Source organism: Scylla paramamosain, chromosome 36 (genome assembly GCF_035594125.1).
Source record: "Scylla paramamosain isolate STU-SP2022 chromosome 36, ASM3559412v1, whole genome shotgun sequence".
NCBI lineage: Eukaryota > Metazoa > Arthropoda > Malacostraca > Decapoda > Portunidae > Scylla > Scylla paramamosain.
Window position 1 is genome coordinate 2,414,945 of NC_087186.1, and position 27,067 is coordinate 2,442,011.

The 27,067-nt window shown below is 41.2% G+C and overlaps 1 protein-coding gene across 3 annotated transcripts in view; it reads right to left on the reverse strand.

The window, feature by feature from the left end:
* Nucleotides 1-27,067, reverse strand: part of LOC135090824 (C-signal-like) — a 141,584-nt gene that overhangs the window by 13,392 nt on the left and 101,125 nt on the right. For all 3 annotated transcript variants that reach the window (XM_063987904.1, XM_063987903.1, XM_063987906.1), the window contains exon 4: nucleotides 26,010-26,200. In XM_063987904.1, the coding sequence (XP_063843974.1) occupies nucleotides 26,010-26,200 (191 nt within the window). The remainder of the gene's footprint in view (nucleotides 1-26,009; nucleotides 26,201-27,067) is intronic.

Sequence of the window (27,067 nt, forward strand, 5' to 3'; positions counted from 1 at the left end):
TCACTTCCAGTAGTTGTCAATGTCTCCCAATTTATCTCCTTATAATTAAAATTACCAACAATAACTATATCACTACTTTCCATCACTATCTTTTCAAGACTTTTTAACACATCTACCAATATATCTTCATGCTCTTCTTTTCACCAAGCATTGGTCATAGGTTGCATATACACTCCTACATCATTCATTATCCTTCCATTTCCACTTCTAATCACCACTTGTAGAATTTCAGGCTTGTCTTCACTTTTTATCACCTTCTCCACTTTAACATATTTTTTAGTCAGAATGATCACTCCACCTCCTCCCTTGTCACTCCTATTTTTAATCCATAAATCATATTTATCATCACCAATGTCAGGAGTTCCCCATCCATATTTTTCATTTGGTCTCACATAATACAACAACATTTCGTGCTGTTCTGTTTAATAACTCGTTTATTTCCAACTTTGTTGACAACTTCGTATGTGTGTGTGTGTGTGTTTTATTTACCTAGTTGTTGTGCTTTATGGGAAAAGAGCTATGCTCATGCTGTCCCATCTCCATATCTTTTAATATCCAACTTAGCCTTGAATCCATGTATACTTTCTGCATTTACTATCTCTTCATCCAGACTGTTCCATACATCAATACTTCTATATGGGAAACTATACTTTTTGACGTCTCTTCTACAAGCACTCCTCTTCAGCCTCTTCCCATGTCCTCTAGTGTCCTGTGTATCCCAGACTATTAAGTCACTCCAGTCCACCTCCTCTACTCCCTCATATGCTTTATATATCGCAATCAAGTCTCCCTTTTCTCTCCTCTTTTCCAACATTGGTAGATGTAGCCTTTCCAGTCTCTCTTCATATGACAAGTCCCTGATACTTGGTACCATCTTTGTAGCTGCTCTCTGAACTCTCTCCAACCTCCTTATATCCTTTTTCTTGTATGGTGACCACACTACTGCAGCGTATTCTAGTCTATGTCTTATCAGCAACACGATCATCTTCCTGACCATCTCTTCATCCATATATGCAAAGGCCTGCCTTATTCTTCTCAACAAGGTATAGGTTTCTTCTGTAATTTTGCTAATGTGTTTCTCCAGGGTCAGGTTCCCAGTCACGGTAACACCGAGATCCTTTTCCTCTTCTGCTCCACTCAATCTTACACCATTCTACACATAATTTCCTTTTACTCTTCTTGTATGTTTTCCAAATTCTATTACCTTACACTTCTTTAAATTAAATTCCATTTCCAATCTATAACTCTACTCTGATATCTTGTTCAGGTCTTCTTGTAACGTTCCACAGTCCTCTGCACTCTCAACTTTCTTCAGCAACTTTGCATCATCTGCAAAAAGGCTCATGTAGCTATTCACACTCTCCGTCATATCATTTATATAGACTACAAACATGACTGGTGCAAGTACTGAGCCTTGGGGTACTCCACTTATGACTTCCCTCCATGATGATTTTTGATCTTTTATCACCGTTCTCATTTCTCTGTTTGTCAAGAAATTTTATATCCATCTCAGCAGGCCCCTCATTAGCCCACAATTATGCTTCAACTTCCACAACAATTTCCTGTGTGGCACTTTATCAAAGGCCTTCTTCAGGTCTAAATAAACACAATCAGCCCATCCATCTCTTTCTTGCATTATATCCACCACTCTAGAATAAAAACTCAGTAAGTTTGTAACACAAGATCTCCCTCTCCTAAATCCAAATCATTGCTTTATTATCACTTCATTTCCTTCTAGGTACTGCATCCATTTATCTTTCACCAATCTTTCACACATTTTGCACACCACACTTGTTAGAGACACAGGTCTATAGCTTAAGGGTTCCTCTTTACTACCACCTTTGTAGATTGGCACTATGTTGGCTCTTTTCCATTCAATTGGGACTCTGCTTTCAATTAGGGAGCTTTCAATAATATTATGTATTACCCATGTCAACTGTTGATTGCACTCTTTTAGTATCCATCCTGACACTCCATCAGGTCCAGGGGCCTTCCTAACGTCTGGTCCCTCCATCTGTTTCTGGACATCTTCAGTCACTTGGATTTCTCCCAGACCCATTTCTTCACTCATCTCACTCTGCCATACAAATGTTTTCTCTTTTGTGAATACTGATTGAAAACTCCAGTTTATTATCTCTGCCAATTCAGCCAGATCCTTACACATTTGACCATTCACCTTCAATCTGCTTATTCCTTCTCTATTTTTCATTTTGCTGTTCACATATCTGAAGAATAGTTTTGGTTCCTCTTTGCATTTGCCCATAACAACTTTCTCATAATTTATCCTTTCTTCTCTAATAACCCTTACATATTTATTTCTTGTAGTTGTGTAGTTTTGCCATAGCTCCTGCGTATTTTTCCTCTGCCATCTATTCTATGCGGTTTCCCTCCCCTCCCTAGCTATTTCACACCTTCTGTTATACCATTCATTGTTATATCTTCTCTTTGTCTCTACTTTTGGTACATATCTTTTCACTTCCTCTTTATAAATACTGATGAAAGCTTTCCACTTCTTTTGCCCATTACTTGCTGTGATAAGTGTACTCCAGTCTGCTTCACCAAAGTATCTCCTCATTTGTTCAAAATTTTACTTACCATAATTAAATCTTTCACTTTTATAATCTTCAACACCTACTTTCCTCTCTTTTTTCTTCAATACATATCTTTAGTACATATCTTTTCACTCCCTCTTCATAAATACTGATGAAAGCTTCCCACTTCTTTTGCACATTACTTGCTGTGATAAGTGTACTCCAGTCTGCTTCACCAAAGTATCTCCTCATTTGTTCAAAATTTTACTTACCATAATTAAATCTTTCACTTTTATAATCTTCACATCTACTTTCCTCTCTTTTTTTCTTTAATACAAAACCTTATCATGACATGGTCGCTTTTTCCTAGTGAACAACTGTAGTTCATGTCTTCTATAATATCTGTTTCTTTTGATAATACCAAATCAAGTCTTGATGGCTCCTCTCCTCCTCTGTATCTAGTGTTTTCCTCAACTTACTGTGTCATAATATTGTTCATTGCCAGTTTCAGAACCTTATCTCCCCATGAGTCTTCTCCTCCTCTTGTGTTCCACTCCTCCCAATGTATGTGTGTGTGTGTGTGTGTGTGTGTGTGTGTGTGTGTGTGTGTGTGTGTGTGTGTGTGTGTGTTCATGTAGCTGGGAAGGTCATCTTATAAGTGTTGAATGTCAACACAGACTGATGCTCAATTACTAATGAATACAGGTAGTGAATGTGTGCCTATTACTTCTTTTTTGCATAGAGAGAGAGAGAGAGAGAGAGAGAGAGAGAGAGAGAGAGAGAGAGAGAGAGAGAGAGAGAGAGAGAGAGAGAGAGAGAGAGAGAGAGAGAGAGAGAGAGAGAGAGAGAGAGAGAGAGAGAAAAATTATATTATTGTATTAGAAATTAGATAAATTATTGCGTGCAGGCCTATGAATGCCTGCACGAATGCCATTCTTACATTTGGCAATAATTTCCTTCTTTACTCCAATAGCAATAAGCTTAGGCTACTGTCACTAATCCTATCACTAATCCTGTCACTAATACTGCTACTATCACTAATATTTTCCCCATCTTAGATGGCATAATGGAGACTAAAATAGCATAAAAAAGAGGAAAAAAATAATGCTTTTGAACACAGCACTCACGAACAATGCTTATGCCAGGTGTCCCAATGAACAAATGAGCATGAGGTTTCATGGATTGTAGGTAATATGTGTTCATACCCCAAAGCATTGTTTGTGAGCCAAGCTAAATTTGTTCCCAAAACTAGTTCGTGAACCACTTGTTCATGATGTGGGGTGTTCGTGAACCAAGGTCTACTGTATACAAGAGTGAGATAGAGTTTGAAAGGACGAAGTGAAAATGACATAAAATGAATGAGAGAGAGAGAGAGAGAGAGAGAGAGAGAGAGAGAGAGAGAGAGAGAGAGAGAGAGAGAGAGAGAGAGAGAGAGAGAGAGAGAGAGAGAGAGAGAGAGAGAGAGAGAGAGAGAGAGAGAGAGAGAGAGAGAGAGAGAGAGAGAGAGAGAGAGAGAGAGAGAGAGAGAGAGAGAGAGAGAGAGAGAGAGAGATAAGGGGAGGGGAGGTGACAGGGAGGGAGGTTTAAGACAAAGATGAAAGAAGGGAGAGGAAAAGAAAGAAGGGTGGAATGGACAGACACCAGATAAGTGAGCAGCAGCTTGCACAGCTGGTGAGTTAGTCCTGTGAGTTTTAGTTTGTTACTCCGATTAGATTTTTATTAAAATTTCTGTGCTAGCATGAATGGCAAGTTCGTCTTGCTAGTTCTGATTTGCTATTTTGACTAAATATTTATTAAAATTTCAGTGCTCATATGAGTAGCAAGTTCATTATGTTAGTTTTGGTTCATTATTCTGATTAAATATTCATTAAAATTTCAGTACATTATTGCAGTTGTACATTATGACGACAATGCTTTGTCACGTACCCCACTGTACTCACAATTACCAACATGCTCATTTCACTGTTTCTTTATGCTTGCACCTGTATTCACTATACTCACAGTTACCAGTATATTCATTCAATATATTCACAATTATCAACATACTCATTTCAGTATTTTTTCACTATTGCAATATACTCACAATGTACTGTTGAATACAAGTACATGCATAAAAAAACAGTGAAATGAGCATACAGTAGAAACCTCAGTTCAGAAACTTAATCCATTCTGGGCCTTGGTTCATAACTCAAACTGTTCATGAACCAAAAAAATTTTTCCTCTCAAATTAATGTAAATACAATTATTACATTTCAGCCTCAGAAATTTTTACATATTTAATTTTTTTTTTATTATATTTTTTTTTATGTAGGAAGGATACTGGCCAAGGGCAACAAAAATCTAATAAAAAAAATGCCCACTGAAATGCCAGTCCCATAAAAGGGTCAAAGCAGTGGTCAAAAAATTGATGGATAAGTGTCTTGAAACCTCCCTCTTGAAGGAATTCAAGTCATAGGAAGGTGGAAATACAGAAGCAGGCAGGGAGTTCCAGAGTTTACCAGAGAAAGGAATGAATGATTGAGAATACTGGTTAACTCTTGCATTAGAGAGGTGGACAGAATAGGAGTGAGAGAAAGAAGAAAGTCTTGTGCAGCGAGGCCGCGGAAGGAGGGGAGGCATGCAGTTAGCAAGATCAGAAGAGCAGTTAGCATGAAAATAGCGGTAGAAGACAGCTAGATATGCAACATTGCGGCGGTGAGAGAGAGGCTGAAGACAGTCAGTTAGAGGAGAGGAGTTGATGAGACGAAAAGCCTTTGATTCCACCCTGTCTAGAAGAGCAGTATGAGTGGAACCCCCCAGACATGTGAAGCATACTCCATACATGGACGGATAAGGCCCTTGTACAGAGTTAGCAGCTGGAGGGGTGAGAAAAACTGGCGGAGACGTCTCAGAACACCTAACTTTATAGAAGCTGTTTTAGCTAGAGATGAGATGTGAAGTTTCCAGTTCAGATTATACGTAAAGGACAGACCGAGGATGTTCAGTGTAGAAGAGGGGGACAGTTGAGTGTCATTGAAGAAGAGGGGATAGTTGTCTGGAAGGTTGTGTCGAGTTGATAGATGGAGGAATTGAGTTTTTGAGGCATTGAACAATACCAAGTTTGCTCTACCCCAATCAAAAATTTTAGAAAGATCAGAAGTCAGGCGTTCTGTGGCTTCCCTGCGTGATATGTTTACCTCCTGAAGGGTTGGACGTCTATGAAAAGACATGGAAAAGTGCAGGTTGGTATCATCAGCGTAGGAGTGGATAGGACAAGAAGTTTGGTTTAGAAGATCATTAATGAATAATAAGAAGAGAGTGGGTGACAGGACAGAACCCTGAGGAACACCACTGTTAATAGATTTAGAAGAACAGTGACCGTCTACCACAGCAGCAATAGAATGGTCAGAAAGGAAACTTGAGATTAAGTTACAGAGAGAAGGATAGAAACCATAGGAGGGTAGTTTGGAAATCAAAGCTTTGTGCCAGACCCTATCAAAGGGTTTTGATATGTCCAAGGCAACAGCAAAAGTTTCACCAAAATCTCTAAAAGAGGATGACCAAGACTCAGTTAGGAAAGCCAGAAGATCACCAGTAGAGCGGCCTTGATGGAACCCATACTGGCAATCAGATAGAAGGCTGTGAAGTGATAGATGTTTAAGAATCTTCCTGTTGAGGATAGATTCAAAAACTTTAGATAAGCAGGAAATTAAAGCAATAGGACAGTAGTTTCAGGGATTAGAACGGTCACCCTTTTTAGGAACAGGTTGAATGTAGGCAAACTTCCAGCAATAAGGAAAGGTAGATGTTGACAGACAGAGCTGAAAGAGTTTGACTAGGCAAGGTGCAAGCACGGAGGCACAGTTTCAGAGAACAAAAGGAGGGACCCCATCAGGTCCATAAGCCTTCCGAGGGTTTAAGCCAGCGAGGGCATGGAAAACATCATTGCGAAGAATTTTAATAGGTGGCATGAAGTAGTCAGAGGGTGGAGAAGAGAGAGGAACAAGCCCAGAATCGTCCAAGGTAGAGTTTTTAGCAAAGGTTTGAGCAAAGAGTTCAGCTTTAGAAATAGATGTGATAGCAGTGGTGCCATCTGGTTGAAGTAGAGGAGGGAAAGAAGAAGAAGCAAAGTTATTGGAGATATTTTTGGCTAGAAATTGCGAGGGGAGTTAGATCTTGAAAGGTTTTGACATTTTCTGTTAATGAAGGAGTTTTTGGCTAGTTGGAGAACAGACTTGGCATGGTTCCAGGCAGAAATATAAAGTGCATGAGATTCTGGTGATGGAAGGCTTAAGTACCTTTTGTGGGTCACCTCTCTATCATGTATAGCATGAGAACAAGCTGTGTTAAACCAAGGTTTAGAAGGTTTAGGACGAGAAAAAGAGTGAGGAATGTATGCCTCCATGCCAGACACTATCACCTCTGTTATGCGCTCAGCACACAAAGACGGGTCTCCGCCACGGAAGCAGTAGTCATTCCAAGGAAAATCAGCAAAATACCTCCTCAGGTCCCCCCAACTAGCAGAGGCAAAACGCCAGAGGCACCTTCGCTTAGGGGGATCCTGAGGAAGGATTGGAGTGATAGGACAAGATAAAGATATGAGATTGTGATCAGAGGAGCCCAACAGAGAAGAAAGGGTGACAGCATAAGCAGAAGGATTAGAGGTCAGGAAAAGGTCAAGAATGTTGGGCGTATCTCCAAGACGGTCAGGAATACGAGTAGGGTGTTGCACCAATTGCTCTAGGTCATGGAGGATAGCAAAGTTGTAGGCTAGTTCACCAGGATGGTCAGTGAAGGGAGAGGAAAGCCAAAGCAGGTGGTGAATATTGAAGTCTCCAAGAATGGAGATCTCTGCAAAAGGGAAGAGGATCAGAATGTGCTCCACTTTGGAAGTTAAGTAGTCAAAGAATTTCTTATAGTCAGAGGAGTTAGGAGAGAGGTATACAGCACAGATAAATTTAGTATGAGAGTGACTCTTTAGTCGTAGCCAGATGGTGGAAAACTCGGAAGATTCAAGAGCGTGGGCACGAGAGCAGGTTAAGTCATTGCGCACATAAACGCAGCATCCAGCTTTGGATAAAAAATGAGGATAGAGAAAGTAGGAGGGAACAGAAAAGGGGCTACTGTCAGTTGCCTCAGACACCTGAGTTTCAGTGAGGAAAAGAAGATGAGGTTTAGAAGAGGAGAGGTGGTGTTCTACAGATTGAAAGTTAGATCCTAGACCGTGACTGTTGCAGAAGTTAATGAAGAAAAAGTTGAGGGGGGTGTCAAGACACTTAGGGTCGTCGACAGAAAGGCAGTCCGGCCTGGGGACATTTATGGTCCCCTCCCCAGATGGGGACTCCGAGGCTGATGATTTGAAAATTTTTGGGTGAAGGGTGTGTGTGTTATTAAGTGCTTGTAGTTTTGTGAGGAGGAAGAGAGTTGTCTTTAGAGGGCAGGCTGTGACTGCCCCCTTGTGTTGTGAGACACAAAGGGAAACGTTCAGTGAGGTCACAGCTGGCTTTAATGATAAGTTCACAGCACCCCCTGAACAGTGCTTTAGACCTCACCGGGAGTAATTATCGTTTCGGCAGGTGTCTACTGCCGGCAGGTGTCTAGATATCCTTAAATAGAGACAATAACTTTAAATTAAATAAAACAGTATTGTAATTTACCTTTGTTGTTTATAGTTGTTGGCTGGTGGATGGTAAGTGAGGAGAGGAAGAGGAGGAAGCTACTGAATTTAGGGTAAAAAGCTGCTGCCTGCCTCCCCCCCACCCCTCTCTCTCTCTCTCTCTCTCTCTCTCTCTCTCTCTCTCTCTCTCTCTCTTTTTTATTTAAACTATATTTATAATGTGAATATTATTACAAAGTTTAAACTTAAAGTTTCTTGCTGTCACAAGCAACTATTTTAAAAGTCTTCATAACATTTCATTTCACAGCACCAGCAGTGTAGGACACGTGCCCCTCCAGACATTGGCAGCCACTTTTGCCTGATGTGTGGACAGTCGGGTCACATAATAATAATAATAATAATAATAATAATAATAATAATAATAATAAACGGTTTATTATTTAGGCAGTTAACAAACTGAAAATGTACATAGAGGGTGGGGAAAAACTTATCATTAATCCTAAAGGTAAGTCTAATCTAGGAGGGAAATACTAATGATTGATGGCTCGCACCATGGTGGGAATCGCACTGAGTCTGTACCGGTCCGTGCGCGGCGCCTTCAGGGGCATTATTTTGTTGTGGTGTCTGGTGGCACGGACCGGGCGAGGTGCGTCAGGCGGCAGCATGTTTCTGAGACGTGGATGATGCAGTAGTCCCCTCCCAAACTTCTCCAGAGCCTCTCGGTGTCTGGCGGATATTCTGGACAGACTCAGGGTGGTCAGGGCTTCTTCGTAGGTGGTGTATGCAGGGCCAAGGATGACCCTGCACGCCCTTTTCTGCACACTCTCTAGCTGTAGCTGTTGAGTGTGTGTGAGGGAGGAGGACCACGCTGGGGAGGCGTACATGAGTTTGGGGAGGATGAAGGTAAGGTACACCCCCCTTAACTCATCTGTCGGCGTCCCCAGCGACCTGAGTCTGCGCAGCATGTACAGCCTGTAGGTAGCTGATCTTACGGTGCTGGCGACATGCTGCTTCCAGGTCAGCTGGTCGTCCACCGTGACTCCGAGAAGCTTGGAACATTGGACCACCTGGAGGGGGTGAGGGCCCACTGTGAGCCGGGGAGGGGGCATTGGAGGAGGTACAGAAATGCATCACCACAGTTTTGCTGTGGTTGATGGTCATCCTGCTCTCCTCCGTCCACGTCTGCAGTCGCTCCAGAATTGCTTGCAGTGGCGAGTAGTCCGGGTTCTTGGTGGAAACTGGGACGCCCACATACTTCCAGCGATGGGGGGTGTCAGTGAGGGCATCGTTGATGAGGAGGAGGAAGCATAGAGGACCCATCTTGGTCCCCTGGGGGACCCCACGTCAGCTGTTGGAAATTAGAGACAGAGCCCTGATAGCGAACGGCCTGACGTCTCCCTGTGAGGAAGTCAACTAGCCACGCTATCAGATTAGGAGGGAGACCCAGACTTACTGCCTTGCTGATGACAACAGTGTGATCAACAAGATCAAAGGCTTTTTTGAAGTCCACAAAAGCAACTGCTAGAGAGGTGTTTTGCTTGTCCAGGTGGCTGTGGATGAATTCAAGGAAGCTGGTCAGGTAATGTGAGGTGGAGGTGGCTTTAATATTTCCGAATTGTCTGATATCCACAGTGTTACAAATTTTGGTGTATGCCCAGTCATATACAAAATCATCAGGTGTGGCCTGCGTGAAGTGATTCCACAGGCACACTGCCTTGGCTTTGAGGGTTTGCTGGTGTTGTGAGGAGTGGGAGAGAGGCACCAGCACCTACTGGCTTCCTGCCCCTGCTTGCCTTGTCATCCTCTGGCCTGGGTAGACACAGGTGGGTGAAGTGAGGGGTGTGCTGCACCTGAGCCTTGTGACACACCGCCAAGGCTGACAGGTCTGCCCGGTGCTCCAGTGACGTGATTCTGGCTACCATCTCCTCGTCTTCCCCCAGTAGACGAAGAGCACATCTCTGCACCGCGTCGAGGTACCTGGTGCGGGTGGGGGCACTGGACATCCACATCAAGGCACCATACTCCATACAGGGATGGATTTGTGCCTTGTAGAGAGTGAGGATGCCTTGTGAGTCCAGACTACCTACCGCCTTATGGAGGGCTGACACATGCCGAGAGGTCTGGCGGGCTACAGACGTGATATGAGTGTTGTAGCGCAGCTCATAGTCCATGGTGACTCCCAGAATCTTGATGTTGTCCTGAAGAGGCAGTTGCACGTCCTCAAACCGTAGCTGTCCTTCCACAGCCTGTGAAGCGGCAGGGGACTGTGAGATGACCATCGTGTGTATCTTGTCTGAAGCAAAGGTGACTTGCCACACCTTCCCCCACTCCTCTGCTACCCTCATCTGTCTGTTAATGTTGGCCACTGTGCACTGGCTGTGCTGGCGGCAGTAGGAGAGGGAGATTGTACAGTCATTGGCATACGCCTTGACCGCAGGTAGTTGGCGCTGGTCATCAATGTAGACATTCCATGGTACTGGTCCCAACACTGAGCCCTGTGGAACTGACATTCCTATATGGACGGAAGATGAGGTCTACCCATTGACAACTACCTGAATCATCCTTCCTTGTAGGTAATCCTCAAGTAGCATCAAGAGCATGCCGTCGATGCCCTTGGCTTGGAGCTTAGCCAGAAGGCCAGAGTGTTACAATTGGTCATAAACCCCCGTGATATCAAGGGCCACTATGAGTGTGTCCAGGCCTTTGTCTAGTGAGTCCTGCCATTCTTGTGAGAGGAGGAGGAGGAGGAGGAGGAGGAGGAGGAGGAGGAGGAGGAGGAGGAGGAGGAGGAGGAGGAGGAGGAGGAGGAGGAGGAGGAGGTCGGAGGTGGAGCAGCCTGACCAGAATCTGAACTGATGGGGTGAGAGAAGCTGATGCTTGTCCAGGTGTTGCCATATGACTGATGCCACCAGCTTCTCAAACACCTTGCCCATCACAGACAGCATGGAGATGAGTCTGTAGTGACTTGGATCAGACCTGGACCCTTTCTTGTAGACAGGGACAACATGTGCCTCCTTCTAGGCTGCTGGCCATTTTCTCTCTGCCAGGCAGGCAGTATAGTGGCAGCAAGAGGCACTGGCAGCTCCCTGGCACATTGTTTTAGCACCCAGGGTCTGATCTCATCTCAACCCGTAGCTTTCCCCACGTCCAGATCTCCGAGTGTTTTTTCCACCATTTATTTCTGTGGTGATGGGCACTGTAGTGATGGTGTGGGCTGTTTCCTGTGGCATCACCAGAGGGGGTTGGGTGGAGTCCTGAACTTGGATTTTCTTCGCAAATAGTTCAGCCAGGAGGGCAGCCTTGTCCTCACTGCTTGAAGCAGTGGATCCGTCATGCCTGGTGTAGGGAGAGACGCTGTCCTGCTGCATCATGCCTTGTCGCTCCTTTACCAGCATCCACCACCTCTCTCTCTCTCTCTCTCTCTCTCTCTCTCTCTCTCTCTCTCTCTCTCTCTGTTAACTTATCTGAGAGAGAGAGAGAGAGAGAGAGAGAGAGAGAGAGAGAGAGAGAGAGAGAGAGAGAGAGAGAGAGAGAGAGAGAGAGAGAGAGAGAGCATCATTGGCAGTTGTCAAGGTCACTGGCTGACACACACAATTACAATTCATCTCTCTCAAAGTTACTAGCTGACATACACAACTACAACTCATCTCTCTCTCTCTCTCTCTCTCTCTCTCTCTCTCTCTCTCTCTCTCTGGATATAGCAAATTTGTGTTTTTTAGTAACCCACCCTCCCCAGTATGTGTTCGTTACTGGTAATGTGCTGTAATTTACAATAATTGAAAGAATAATCAAAGCTCTTTGGGCTGAAATACTGAACTGGTGGTGACATCTAACACTTTTCTTCTTCTTAGATGGCATAATGGGGGCTAAAATAAAACAAGAGAAAAAAAAGAAAAATTCTGTTTTTGAACACAGCACTCACGAACATTGTTTACACCAAGCAAACCAACACATAACTGAGCATGAGGTTCAATGGATTGTGGATAATGTGCATTTCTACTCCAAATCATCATTTGTGAACCAAGCTAAAAATTTGTTTGAAAAATTGATTCATGAACCAATTTGTTTGTGATCCAGGGCATTCATGAACCAAAATTCTACTGTACTGTTAATTGTGAGTATACTGAAATAGTGAAGAAAGAGTAAAATGAGTATATTAGCAATTACCAGTATGCTGAAGTATAAACTGATGCATGAAGATATGGTAAAATGAGTACACTGAAGTATGAATGGATGCATGAAGAAGTAGTGAAGTGACTATATTGATAATTGTGCAAATAGTGTATAGATTAATGCATGAAGACATGATAAAATGAGTAGACTGAGAAACGTTGAAAAGAGAGTATAAAAAAATATAAACAATTAGTTAGAAAAGAAATATATGATGAAGATGTGGGATGTGTACTGAAGAAAAAAAAAGTGGTAATAAAAAAAATGTATAGATACAGTTGACTGATGTGGGAATTATTTGACCTTTTCACTCACCCTATTGACTCCCAGCTAACACATAATCACAGAAAGCATCATTAAATGCAATTATAAATACAAGGCTGGGAATTAGGTGGTGGCAGGGCAGTGAGTTGTAGTTGTTGGTGTTCCAAGCCAGCAGGTGGCTGTGTTTTCATAGCTAAGGCAGCTTCCTTGAGATATCCAATTGTTCCGCACTTCTAAGTTCTTCTTAACTTAGCAAATTTAACTACAGGAAACCAATAGAGTAGTGAGAATAACAACAGGGCTGTTGTTATGGTGATGGCTAGTGGATGACTGCTGGGAGTGTGTTTGGACCAAGGTGTGAGCTTTGCTCCCAGCTTGCCATGTCAAATAACAAAAGCTATTCACTTTCTGAAATCTTATCATCACTTTTTTATTTATTTTAATAGCCAATACTTAGTTTGCACTATATTAACCTTGATTACTCTTTAAAATGACTTTACAATTTATACACAAGTCACAACACAAACCAATAATGCACTGATATTGTATGTGATAGAAGTGAAAATTTCTACAATTGAAATTACATTTTGAAAAGAAATGAAATTATTGTGTTAGAGAAATTATTATTATTATTATTTTTAAGAGGAGCACCAGCCAAGGGCAACAAAAAAATGAAAAAAAAAAAAAAAAAGCCCACTGAGGTGCTGGTCCCTATACAGAGTTAAAAGCGTTAGTCAAAAATACAAGATAAGTGTCTTCAAACCTCCCTCTTAAAAGAGTTCAACTCATAGGAAGTGGAAATACAGAGGCAAGCAGGGAGTTCCAGAGTTTAACATAGAAAGGGATGAATGATTGAGAATACTTGCATTAGAGAGATGAACGGAATAGGATGAGAAAGAAAATCTTGTGCAGTGAGGCTGCAGCAGGAGGGAGAGGCATGCAGTTAGCAAGATCAGAAGAGCAACTGGAATGAAAATAGTGGTAGAAGATAGTAAGAGATGCAACATTGCGGTATTAACAAAGAGGCTGAAGGATAATGGTTCATGTAAAAGACTAATTAAGTGCATTCTCAACAGTTCTTTATGATATTGTATGAGAAAAGGAAGTTACAGTAAACCCTCAGTATATAAATTTAATTAGGTGAAACCAGAGACAAAAAAAGGCAAAAATTAGGAAAAAATGGCAGTCAGATTCTCTCTTCCCACACTGAACTTCATTTGATATTTAAGGGGGAAGTTCAGTATACAAAAATGACCCTCAAATATTATAAATTTTGGCAACTCATGGGTTGAATGTAAATAATATAGCATGTACTTTATTTTGGTATAAACAACAAATCTTGTGGAAAAATACCTTTACTGTGCTCAAGTAAACAAGAATACATTTGAAACAAATAAACAAGTACACAAAATTACATAAATACTATGCATACATACATTCATATATACATACAAGCACAACAACCTTTCACTTCAATTGCCACTGGGAGACTGAGGTAGAGGCAGTGTGACACACTGCACCCACGGGTGTGGTGTGCGCTCACCACCACCACTCACACTCTCTCTCCCTCCCTCCCTCCCTCCCTCCCTCCCACCCTCACTCATTCCCCATGCCACTGAAGTTGACCAAATGTTCTACATCACATACTGACCTTTGTTTGATAAATCAAATAGATGGTCAGTAGGCCATATTATGTTCGATAAATACAAAATTTGCTATAATGGGGTTCAATATAATGAGGTTTTACTGTACTGTAATGCTTTCAGAAAGACATGACAACAAAACTAGTAAAAGAATCTATGCTAGATGACATATTGCTTAGTAGGTAAAGATAAAACAGACAATGATTAACAATGTAATTGTATATTTAAGTGGACTAATGTAACCAGGGGTAAATTTTTAGGACCAGTTCTCTTCCTTGTTTATATAAACAACACAGATGAGGGTGTTACTGGTATAATATCCGAGTTTGCAGATGACACCAAAGCAGCGAATAGTATAGTCTCTAACAAACAAGTAAGCGAATGCAGAATAATCTAGACAAGTTGTCAAAATGGGGGAAAAACTTGGCAAATGAGTTTTATTGCAGATAAATGCAAAGTGCTTCATATAAGATATCAAAATGAGAAAGCAAACTATATTATGAATAGTACCCAACTTAAAGATCTAAATAGTGAAATTGATTTTAGGAGTAACAATATCGAGTAGCCTAAAAACCTAGCCAACAGTGATCAGAAGTTGTAACGAAGACAAATTAAATAATTGGTTTAATCACCAGATCATTTGAATATGAAACTAAAGATACGATCCTCATTCTATATGACTCCTTGGTCCATCACCTTTTGGAATATTGCATCCAGGCATGGTGCCTCTATTACCAAAAAGACATAGCTAAATTAGAATGAGTGCAGCATAGAGTAACAAAAATTATAACAAGCCTAAGTAAGAAACAAATCATACAAAGAGTGACTTAAAAAAATTTATTAATTCCCATTAACACAAAGAAGACTAAATTATATTTATTCCCATTAACACAAAGAAGACTAAGAGGTGACTTAAAACACATATTTAAAATCATCAAAGACATTGACAACATGGACTGCAATAAGAACTTCATGATAAACTTTTCAAATTACACAAAAGGAAACAGTTGCAAAATTGTTGGAAAATCATTCAACTCTCATGAATCAAAAAATGTCTTTTTCCATTGTGTCATCCATCTATGGAATGGGCTTTTGAGATGTAATACACTGCAACATTAAAGAGACTTTTGAATGCAGTCTTGATAAAGACTTTGCCTCAAATCCTCAGTCAGCCTCTAGGAAATGGGGCCACCTCATTTTATCTGTTTTCATTTTTTCCTATAAAAATTCCTTCAGGTTTTTACTTTTCCAACCCTATAAGATATTTCTTTGGGATCTCTTTCCTGTATGGCTTATGCTAGAGGGAGTGGAGGGTGGGGAGAGAGCCTTCTGCTTTACTGTCCTTTTATTTTACTATTATCTTAGTAGTCCTAGGTCAGGTCACCTTGCAAGATCTGTTGTGGCCAGTGTATCTATGTAACTCTAAGCCAGTGTGGTTGTCAGTATGTTGGTTCCAGGGAGGGAAGGCACACACAGTTGCTCGACCCATTATGGAGAAGATACCAGCATATTACAATAATGGTAAAGGTCGTTTCCAACCCTTCCTAATGGAGGGAAAGATCTACCTTAAAAATGAAGGGGAAAGGGAGATAATGATTCTTAGAGCTTAATGTTACAAGAGTTGTTGGATGGTCTTGAGGGATCATTCAGTGAGGATTAAGTCACTGTAAAAGGTGTTGGGATGGTTTAATTATTCCTTTGGTGTCTATCCCGCACATGCCCAGCAATTTCTTAAGCCATCTTGTCACTGTGTCCTTGGAGACATTCTTATGAGGCTTGATGAAACTGATGAGTAGTTTCCCACTGTCATTTCCAAATTCCCTTCTAAGTTTTTCAGGCCTCTCAATATACTTTTTCAGAGTTATGCATATACACAACCTGGCATCCTGTGCATAAGCATGAAATTCAACTACTTGAATATTAAACTTGGGTCTACATTGTTTAATGTTGCTCCCCAACCAATATGAAATGGAATCCTTGCCAATGCTAGTGTTCTTAGCATCAATAAGTGTAAAATTTCACCCTGGCTGCTTGTGTGAGCACCATCAGCATCACCAGTTGAGCATCAGTTCCTTCAGGGAAAGGCAGTGTAATAGATCCATCACCCTAATTTTCTGCAGCACAGGTTTGACATCCCCAATTTCTGCATACATTTAGGTATGCATTTAGGTATTTCTGCATGCATTTAGGTGGTTTTAAGTTGAAAACCTGTTGATGAGTGGGTGATTCCTTGCTTCACATCCCTCCACCACTATGCCTTGTGCAGAGAGAATTCCCCTTGCCATGTTGACATACTCATAGTCCACACCTCTGTGGAAAGTTTCAGCCAAAAAGTTCAAGATGTCAGTTACAGAACGATTAAGGGGATTGATGTTCCTGCTACAACCAAATTGTTTCCATCTGTTGACATGAGGTCAGTATAATTTTTCAGTACCCAGTTTCCATAAAGCCATGATAATGTCCATACCCACTGCAGATAAGCCTTGTTCTCACAGCTCCTTCAAGACAGCTGACATGCCATTAACTTGGTGTGCCTCATGATGGAGTATTCCTCTGCTGACAATGGATGACCTGAGGATCCTTGACCAGCATCCAGAATAGTGTGCTCATCCAAGGCTGCAACACCCAAAGTGGAACAACCATTCACTCCTTTGTCTTCTCTTCTTGTAACTTCAGGAGACAGCTAGAGATTAGACAAAATATAAACCAATTCAAACTGATTCCAATTTAGTGCAAATGCATCAACATGTACAGCTTCTGGGCCTGGTTTCCAAGAACAAAAACGTTTCAATTGCTTGTTTAAGCATGAAGCAAATAGATTGATGCAAGGAGTTCCAAACTCTGAAGCACAATTCCTTAGAAATCTCTATTGTTAGCACCATTTGTGCCTGTCATTAAACTTTCATGATGCTGTGTCCACCATAATATTGCACTTGCCAGGTATATGGGAACCTGTAATCCAAACATTATTTCTTACACACCAATCCCAAATTTCAATGCAGATATCATTACACATTAGAGACTTAGTTCTCTCCATTTCATTCCCATAACGTACTGCTGTAATGTTATCACACAACACTTTCATATGTTGACCTCTGAGTAGATGTGGAAAAAACTTCAGTGCAAACAAGAATTTGCAAAAATAGCTTTGAGTTCCAATGCATTAATGTGCAAAGTCTTCTCCTCCATTAACCATCTGCCATTAGTAGTTTGGTTATTTAGGCAACCACCAGAACCTGGATTTGATGCATCAGTATATAGCTCAAATTCAGGAGCTTTCCAGAATATTTTCGTTCTGAATTGTAAGTTCAGTGATCCACCAGTTTAAATCTGTCTTTACCTCATCTGTGATTGTCGTTGATTTGTTAAAGTTACCTTTTTCTTTCTCTAGTGCCTCAATCTTTGCCCATTCTAACTTTCTATAATGTAACTGGGATTGTGGCCACCAGAAGTCCAAGTACTGTAGACACTTCTCTGATTTTCTCTCTCATTTTCTTGACCAGAAGTGAACAATGATCCATTAATTTCACTTTCTTACATTCTGGTAGAGTAACACTCATGTTCTCTGAATCAATGATATTTCCAAGGTATTCAGTACATTTAGCGGGTACCAAGACTGACTTCTCAATGATGCAGAATCCCACTTTCTTCAACATACTTAACAGTGTTATGCATGCAGTAACACCCTGCCAACAATTTGCTGCACATCAGCATACCATCAATAAAACTAGTAATGGTGTGTCCCTTCACTCTGTGTTGAAAATACTGGTTTCAGTTTAGTGAAGTCAAGGGCCTTCTGAGACATCAATGGCAAGACAAGTGAATGGGTAAATTTTTCCTGACCATCTGAAACACAGATATTTCTGCTGTTCATCTGCAATCTTTACTGAATAATATGCATGCCTAAGGTCAATAAAGGCCATGAAGTCTCCTTGATTAACAAGTGTGCTTGATCAAAATTTTCAATTTTTAAATGTTTGTAAGCAACGTGTTTATTTAGCTTTTCTAAATCACCATTCTATATTCCCCATTCTTTTCTTCCTCAAGAATATAGCAAAAATAATTTGAAGATCCTGCCTATGAGTTACCTTGATTACACTGAGACTTGACAATTTTTAAATTTCTTGAGAAATAAAATCTTTCTCTTCCTCACTAAAAACATTCAATATCCTCAGAAAATAAGTGGTCAGTGTTATCTTCATTGATGTCAAGATGGCAGTGGTCCACAATATTGAAGATGAAAGGGTCATATGTGATCTAAGGCCATTCACCTATAAATCTGTGAAATTGACCAACTTTAGTGTTAGCTTACCTGAGTTATTGCTAGGGATTGCTGTGTCCCTGGCCTTGCTAGTTTTTTGGTGCAGAGTCTGAACATGGATAGGAGTGCCTTTGTTCCCTTTGGTGGTGGCTTTGTGTTATTTGTAGGAATTAAATTTGGATGAGAATCTTCAGAAGGGTGTTTTTCCAAAGAAGGCTTGTGTTTTTCTCCCAACCAAATTTTCCAAAGCAAAATTTCACAGAATGAAACGGTTTCTTGGTGGAGATTTTGTTCTTCAGTGTCTCGGCCTCTTCAATTTGCTTGGCAGATTGTGAAGTGTCATCCCTGAACAACAGCCTGGTCATGGGCACCTTGTCTGAACACAAATGGAAATATTTTTTATTTATTTGCTCCTTGATAATGTGTCATCTGGTCAAGTTATTATAGAAGTTGGCATTACCGAGCAATGCCAAAGCACCATTGATCATAGCCATACCATAAGCCACAACCGAGTTCCCTTCAGCATGAGCAACTTTGTCCAGGTACGTACCGTAAGAGACTTGACAATCATAACAGCTTTGATAATGTCCTTGCTGACTTCCTACAGATGAAAGTCAGACTTCCTTGCCTCCATAGTCAATGCTTCCAATACCAGTGTGTTACATTCCACAGGGGTTAGTGCTTGGCAATTACTGGGTCTTTTGGTAATACCATCTTCAAAATGCCTAATAATATTCATCTCTCATGCCATTGTCAAACAAATAGTTCACCATACAGTCAGCGCCTCTCAACGTGATCATGGCGGGTGACATAGGGTAAATTTGTGCGACTTGCATTTTGCCACTGCAATACCCTGGGAAATCACCCTGGGCGAAAATGACTACATGGTAACTCTATTGACTCCTCGCCCAACACTTTAAAAGACAGTATCAGTTAGTTTTTAATACAGTTGACTCATAAGGACATGTGCCTTTTCATAAGTTCTGCTGTCCCTACCCTGTCCTTAACATAGTACTTCAAATGTAAAGTGTGCTAATGAAAATTTACTGCGATGTCCAAAGCTTACACAAGTCAGGATAATATTCTGCAAGTGACTGAGCATTATAAATTAGAGCTAAAAACCAAGGAAATATGTTGCCAAACAGGTGTGAACCTGGTGACAGTGCGCTGCCTCGTTTTTAAATTTAAGGCCTCTGGAGAGCGTGAAATTCTCTGCATGGTGGGGGATGGCATCCTAAGGTTAATGACAGAACTCTGGCTCTCATAAGGAGCTAGTTGGATGAAAATCCCACTCTTACAGTATGACAGCTTAAAGAAGAGAATCCTATGCTTCTCCAGGAAGTCAGTGTACAAACCATTCGGAAAAATATCCCCCCAAAAAATAGACTATTGGAAGCATCATGCTTGCAACAAGCCTTTTGTTTCTGAGGCACATAGAAAAAAGAGGATGGCTTTTACACACAAATACAGCTCATGAACTGTTGATGAGGAATCTTGTAGACTGATGAATCAGCATTTAGAGTGAATGATACAAAAGGCAAGAGGGTGTGACATCAGAAAGGATCAGACCTGTGCGATTATTATTATGTGTGTGTGGGTACTACCATAGATTCTTAAAAAATTTTTCTACAGTTATTCTTCCTTTAACTAGATTGCTATCCGAGGGAAATAAGTTTGTATTGGATTCTCATTGTACTAATGCATTTGGCACCATTAAGAAGATGCTAATCAGTGTACCTGTCCTGACCATCCTTGATTCTGACAAAGCCCTTATATGTAGATGCAAGTGATTCTGGTGTAGGTGGTGTACTAGTACAAGAAAGGCTAGGTATTGAGCATCCTATATGTTACTTTTCTGAGAAATTTCTATCATATAAAACAACTATTACACTATTGACGAGATTCTTGGTTTGCACTGTTCACGGGGTGCTGTGAACTTATCATTAAACCCAGATGTGACCTCACTAAACGTTTTCCTTTGTGTCTCACAATACAAGGGGACAGTCACAGCCTGCCCTCTAAAGACAACTCTCTTCCTCCACACAAAACTACAAGCACCTAATAACACACACACCCTTTGCTCAAAAATTTTTAAATCATCATGGCGACTCCTACACCTGGCTCGGAGTCCCCATCTGGGGAGGGGACCATAAATGTCCCCAGGTCAGACTGCCTTTCTGTCGACGACACCCCCCTCAACTTTTTCTTCATTAACTTCTGCAACATTTGCGGTCTAAGATCTAATTTTCAATCTGTAGAACACCACCTCTCCTCTTCTAAACCTCATCTTCTTTTCTTCACTGAAACTCTGAGGTGTCTGAGGCAACTGACAGTAGCCCCTTTTCTGTTCCCTCCTACTTTCTCTATCCTCATTTTCGATCCAAAGCTGGATGCTGCGTTTATGTGCGCAATGACTTAACCTGCTCTCGTGCCCACGCTCTTGAATCTTCCGAGCTTTCCAGCATCTAGCTACGACTACAGAGTCACTCTCATACTAAATTTATCTGTGCTGTATACCTCTCACCTAACTCCTCTGACTATAAGAAATTCTTTGACTACTTAACTTCCAAAGTGGAAGTCTTGTCCTATCGCTCCAATCCCTCCTCAGGATCCCCCTAAACGAAGGTGCCTCTGGCGTTTTGCTCTGCTAGTTGGGGGGACCTGGGGAGGTATTTTCCTGATTTTCCTTGGAATGACTACTACTTCTGTGTCAGAGACCCGTCTTTGTGTGCTGAGCACATAACAGAGGTGATAGTGTCTGGCATGGAGGCGTACATTCCTCACTCTTTTTCTCGTCCTAAACCTTCTAAACCTTGGTTTAACACAGCTTGTTCTCGTGCTATGCATGATAGAGAGGTGGCCCACAAAAGGTACTTAAGCCTTCCATCACCAGAATCTCATGCACTTTATATTTCTGCCTGGAACCATGCCAAGTCTGTTCTCCAACTAGCCAAAAACTCCTTCATTAACAGAAAATGTCAAAACCTTTCAAGATCTAACTCCCCTTGTGACTTCTGGCATCTAGCCAAAAATATCTCCAATAACTTTGCTTCTTCTTTCCCTCCTCTATTTCAACCAGATGGCACCACTGCTATCACATCTATTTCTAAAGCTGAACTCTTCGCTCAAACCTTTGCTAAAAACTCTACCTTGGTCGATTCTAGGCTTGTTCCTCCCTCTCCTCCACCCTCTGACTACTTCATGCCACCTATTAAAATTCTTCGCAATGATGTTTTCCATGCCCTTGCTGGCCTAAACCTTCGGAAGGCTTATGGACCTGATGGGGTCCCTCCTATTGTTCTCCGAAACTGTGCTTCTGTGCTTGCACCTTGCCTAGTCAAACTCTTTCAGCTCTGTCTGTCAACATCTACCTTTCCTTCTTGCTGGAAGGAAAGCCTTCCTAACCTGTTCCTAAAAAGGGTGACTGTTCTAATCCCGCAAACTACCGTCCTGTTGCTTTAATTTCCTGCCTATCTAAAGTTTTTGAATCTATCTTCAACAGGAAGATTCTTAAACATCTATCACTTCACAATCTTCTATCTGATCGCCAGTATGGGTTCTGTCAAGGCCGCTCTACTGGTGATCTTCTGGCTTTCCTTACTGAGTCTTGGTCATCCTCTTTTAGAGATTTTGGTGAAACTTTTGCTGTTGGCTTGGACATATCAAAAAGCTCTTGATAGAGTCTGGCACAAAGCTTTGATTTCCAAACTACTCTCCAACGGTTTCTATCTTTTTCTCTGTAACTTCATCTCAAGTTTCCTTTCTGACCGTTCTATTGCTACTGTGATAGATGGTCACTGTTCTTCTCCTAAATCTATTAACAGTGGTGTTCCTCAGGGTTCTGTCCTGTCACCCAATCTCTTCTTATTATTCATTAAGGATCTTCTAAACCAAACTTCTTGTCCTATCCACTCCTACGCTGATGATACCACCCTGCACTTTTCCAGATCTTTTCATAGACGTCCAACCCTTCAGGAGGTAAACATTTCATGCAGGGAAGCCACAGAACGCTTGACTTCTGATCTTTCTAAAATTTTTGATTGGGGCAGAGCAAACTTGGTATTGTTCAATGCCTCAAAAACTCAATTCCTCCATCTATCAACTCGACACAATCTTCCAGACAGCTATCCCCTCTTCTTTAATGACACTCAACTGTCCCCCTCTTCTACACTGAACATCCTCAGTCTGTCCTTTACTTATAATCTGAACTGGAAACATCACATCTCATCTCTAGCTAAAACAGCTTCTATGAAGTTAGGTGTTCTGAGATGTCTCCACCAGTTTTTCTCACCTCCCCAGCTGCTAACTCTGTACAAGGGCCTTAACCGCCCATGTATGGAGTATGCTTCACATGTCTGGGGGGGGGGGTTCCACTCATACTGCTCTTCTAGACAGGGTGGAATCAAAAGCTTTTCGTCTCATCAACTCCTTTCCTCTAACTGACTGTCTTCAGCCTCTCTCTCATCGCTGCAATGTTGCAAATCTAGCTGTCTTCTACCGCTATTTTCATGCTAACTGCTCTTCTGATCTTGCTAACTGCATGCCTCCCCTCCTCCCGCAGCCTCGCTGCACAAGACTTTCTTCTTTCTCTTACCCCTATTCTGTCCACCTCTCTAATGCAAGAGTTAAGCAGTATTCTCAATCATTCGTCCCTTTCTCTGGTAAACTCTGGAACTCCCTGCCTGCTTCTGTATTTCCACCTTCCTATGACTTGAATTCCTTCAAGAGGGAGGTTTCAAGACACTTATTCATCAATTTTTGATCGCTGCTTTGTCCCTTTTATGGGACTGGCATTTCAGTGGGCAAATTTTTTTATTGGATTTTTGTTGCCTTTGGCCAGTGTCCTTCCTACATAAAAAAAAACAAAAAAGAAACTGGGAAGGTCCAGTAACTCCTAAGCCAGCATTACCAAAGGTTCAAGTTTCTGGTAAGGATCAAAACAGGTTTCAATAATTGGTAGGTATCAAAACAAATGACATGAAAAACGACTGTGACATCGGATTATTGATGGTGGAGATCACCACTCATCAGTAACAACAAAATGAAGCGATAGTGAAATCAGTCATAGGAAGATGATAGATCCTAGTGAAAATCATAAAACCTTTCTTTACATATTTTTTCAAGAAAATGAATATGAAACATGCATCTATACATTGGATGTGACATGAGTGATGGATGAAAGGAGGAAGGGTGAGAGAATCAGCTATAACTCTTTCGTTTTTGCTTGCATTCCAAGAATAGCACACTTTTTTGGGGGGATACAAATGTCTTTCTTATTAGTTTCCTTGAAAATTTTCCCTCTTCCAGAACACTCTCCCAATTGAAATCACATCCACTTCTAGTCTCTGGCTCATATCTCTATTGGAGTTAACCCATGAAGAGATTATCTGATAATTTTCATAAAACCAGGCCAAGGAGAGTTTAGAATATGTATGGTAAAAAGAAAAAGGGAAGACGAAAAGGGAACAAAGAAAAGCAGCCCCTGGAGGAAGAGACAGTCAATCAGGGGAGGCAACACTGAAAGGACCACTATCAGAAGGAGGAGAGGAAATAATACCCAATCTCCCCACCACTACTGCCTTCTTTCTGGTCCCAGCTTGTATTCAGGTCAAACCTCCCTGTTGTTACCTCCTGTTCTAACCCATGTGGCCAATCTGGTACTATCAACCCTCCAGCAGAAACAATGAGAGGTTACAGAGTAGGGGAGCTGTGAGTGGCTGTGGCATGCCAGAAAGGTGGGGACGAGGTGAAGGATGGGGAGATGATAAGTTTTCTTCCTCCCCTACTACCTATCTAGTGGCCAGAATGCAGAAAGTCATAATGCTGATACAGCCATAATGACAGCAGCAGTAAGAGGCAATAGGGAGTTAAGTGTGGCTGCTTGACTCCTATCTGCTAGCTCCTATCTGCTAGGGTAACAGCTGCCACCTTCCTTTCTGGGACAACATGGAAGAATACACTATGGCACCCAACCATTTCTCTCCACCCATCAACATTTGCCAGCCCACAGCTAAGCACTCCTGAGTTTCCCTTGTATCCTGTTAGGTTAGGATAGGTTAGGTTTCCAATCTCCTGGTCCCCACCCGGAGCAAGGGAGAAATAGGTAGGGTTACCCATCCTCAGCCTTGGAGTTTAGGGCTTCCTGCCAGTCAATGATTTATCTATTTATTTTTGTTCTCTTGCATGTCAACTATATAGCAAACTACAGAAATTGCCACCCTTATTTTCTCCACTCCTCCCTTGGCAGTAGAACTCCTGGTTGGTTGTCTGGTTATTTGTTTTGTTATAGTCACTTTTCATTATCTACTGTTTGGTGATTGCTAATATGTGACTGGGTGCATTGGCACACAAATAAGAGCCACAACCCTTAATTCATCAAATATTTTTTTCTTTTAGTCATCATACTTAATTCTTACCAAGAGAAGCTTTATCCTTGCATACATTTCCTTTGTGCTAGCTCAGTGTGTAATGACCTAAACATCAAAGTCCCACAATTCTGCTGTAGAAGTGCAGCTATTACTCAATCAGTAATGTGGTGGGCCTTCATGCTTGGTGTCCTGAGTTCAATCCCTGACACAGTGCCTTTCTCTTAAAGCTCAAATTTATTTGAGTTTCATGATCAGTTACTCAGTATTTCAATACAATGAAATGTGATTACACCATAGTTTGAGACAAGTGGAATGCCCTAGTGTGAGGCAATACCTTGGTAGGCACCTAAGTGGTGTAATGTTCTCTAGGATAAGGCACCACAGACACATTTGAGCTATTTATGCTTTTGTGTTTAACCTTACAGGAAATGGGATATTTGTTCAATTCCATACAATTTAATGTAAGAGAAGAAGAAAAGTTACGCAGTGACCCAAACATGTAGGTTGCACTCTCCTACTTGAGAAGTTGATGTACCTACTGCTTTGCTCAATTGGTAAAATGCTTAGTTATAATGTTTGGAGTAGCAGATTAATTTCCCAACACAATGCATTTCTCAATAAGCCCAGATTCATTTGAGATTCTATGTCAAGTGCTCAGTTTTTCTATATATTGAGCACGTTGTAGTTATATTCTGCAAATAATCATACTTATGGTCTCATCACATTGTAGTTCTCAGTAGCTATCTGTGGTATCAAGAGATGTAGCTAAAACACAGGAGGGTTTTCATGTCCCTGTTGTACAGTTATTGTATATCCAATCAGTGGCACACTATCAATAAAGGTAGTCAGTTTTATTTTTGTTATACTGTGACTGGCAGTGACACAACTTATTTTGGAATTATAGTCTGCTATACCAAAGGATTGCAGTTTCCTGCCTTAAAAGGGGTTTTCTTTTAATGAAACTGTATAGAATACAGGGTTATGCTGTTAGTCCATATGCCATGCAAATTATATATGATACTGCAAACTGACCTATGAACAGTGTTCCTAAATATGCAACATTATCTAGAATCAGATATAAAGATGAGCAGGTAGATTGTGATCATGAAGTAAAAAGCATAACTTTTACCTTACATTCATTACATCTTACATTTTAAAGATATGAGTGTTGAGTACCTTAGAAAGCATAACTGGTGCTACAGAGTTCACAAGAAAGGTGTCCACCATCTGCTGCCACTTCACTTGAGTAATGCGTGTAGACTTTGGAGCTATACCAGCATTGTTGATGAGCAGGTTGAGACCATGGTTACCCACTATCTCTCTCACCCACTTAACCAATGCAGTATAGCTTCCCTCATCCACTACATCTGAAACACAATCAACATCAAGATCATGATAATTATGTTTACTAAATCAAACTGAGTCTAACAGGGAGCATCTAAAAAATATATATAAAACTTTCATATATGAAGTGGATCAGCAAGCTAGTGCAGTGTGTTTGTGATAGGAATGCTCTTTAAACGTGATTTTGAATTTTCTTTCAACATGGCAAGACAGAGTTATCAGGTTGTATAACAGAGTAACATGTGTTTAGTGTTTTTGGTGCCTTGATTCAAGTTTAACAATAGAGAAGCTTAAAGAAAGGCATGTTTGTGTTAAATTGTTTAATATCAGACAAATTTCTATGGAGACTTCTTATTGTCATGTTGATGGCAGATGACAAGGGAGGAAAGTCACACACTTGTGCTTTCTGGCTGTATTACCATTAAGATGGCAGCAAACACTAGCACACAGGGTGAAAACAGATGAACAGACATGTAGGTGCCTGTAGAGTTTACCAGGCAAGCAGGAGCAGTAAGAGGTTAGGCATTCAGCTGCTCTATGATTTTCCTCTGTTAGTAGACTCAGATGCCATCTCATTCACCTTCACTTCCCCACTGCCCTCTAAATAAATCCAGCAGTAACATCCCCATTTAACTACCCAATTATCAGTTAACTGTTTACAGATAAGGCACAGTAATCTGCTCATTATACTATCCCCTCCCTATATTTTTGGGTGCCCTTGACCAACATTCTTATTACTACTGGCTATTCAACTTCACAGTTACACAACAATGCTGGTCTTCTTACACGTCTTTTTAGCTGTTGTGGCTTCAATGCAGATGCTGCTCTTTCCCCTTCCTTACCATAATTTCCAGACTTTTACTGGGAAGAATTCTATCAGAGGACACATT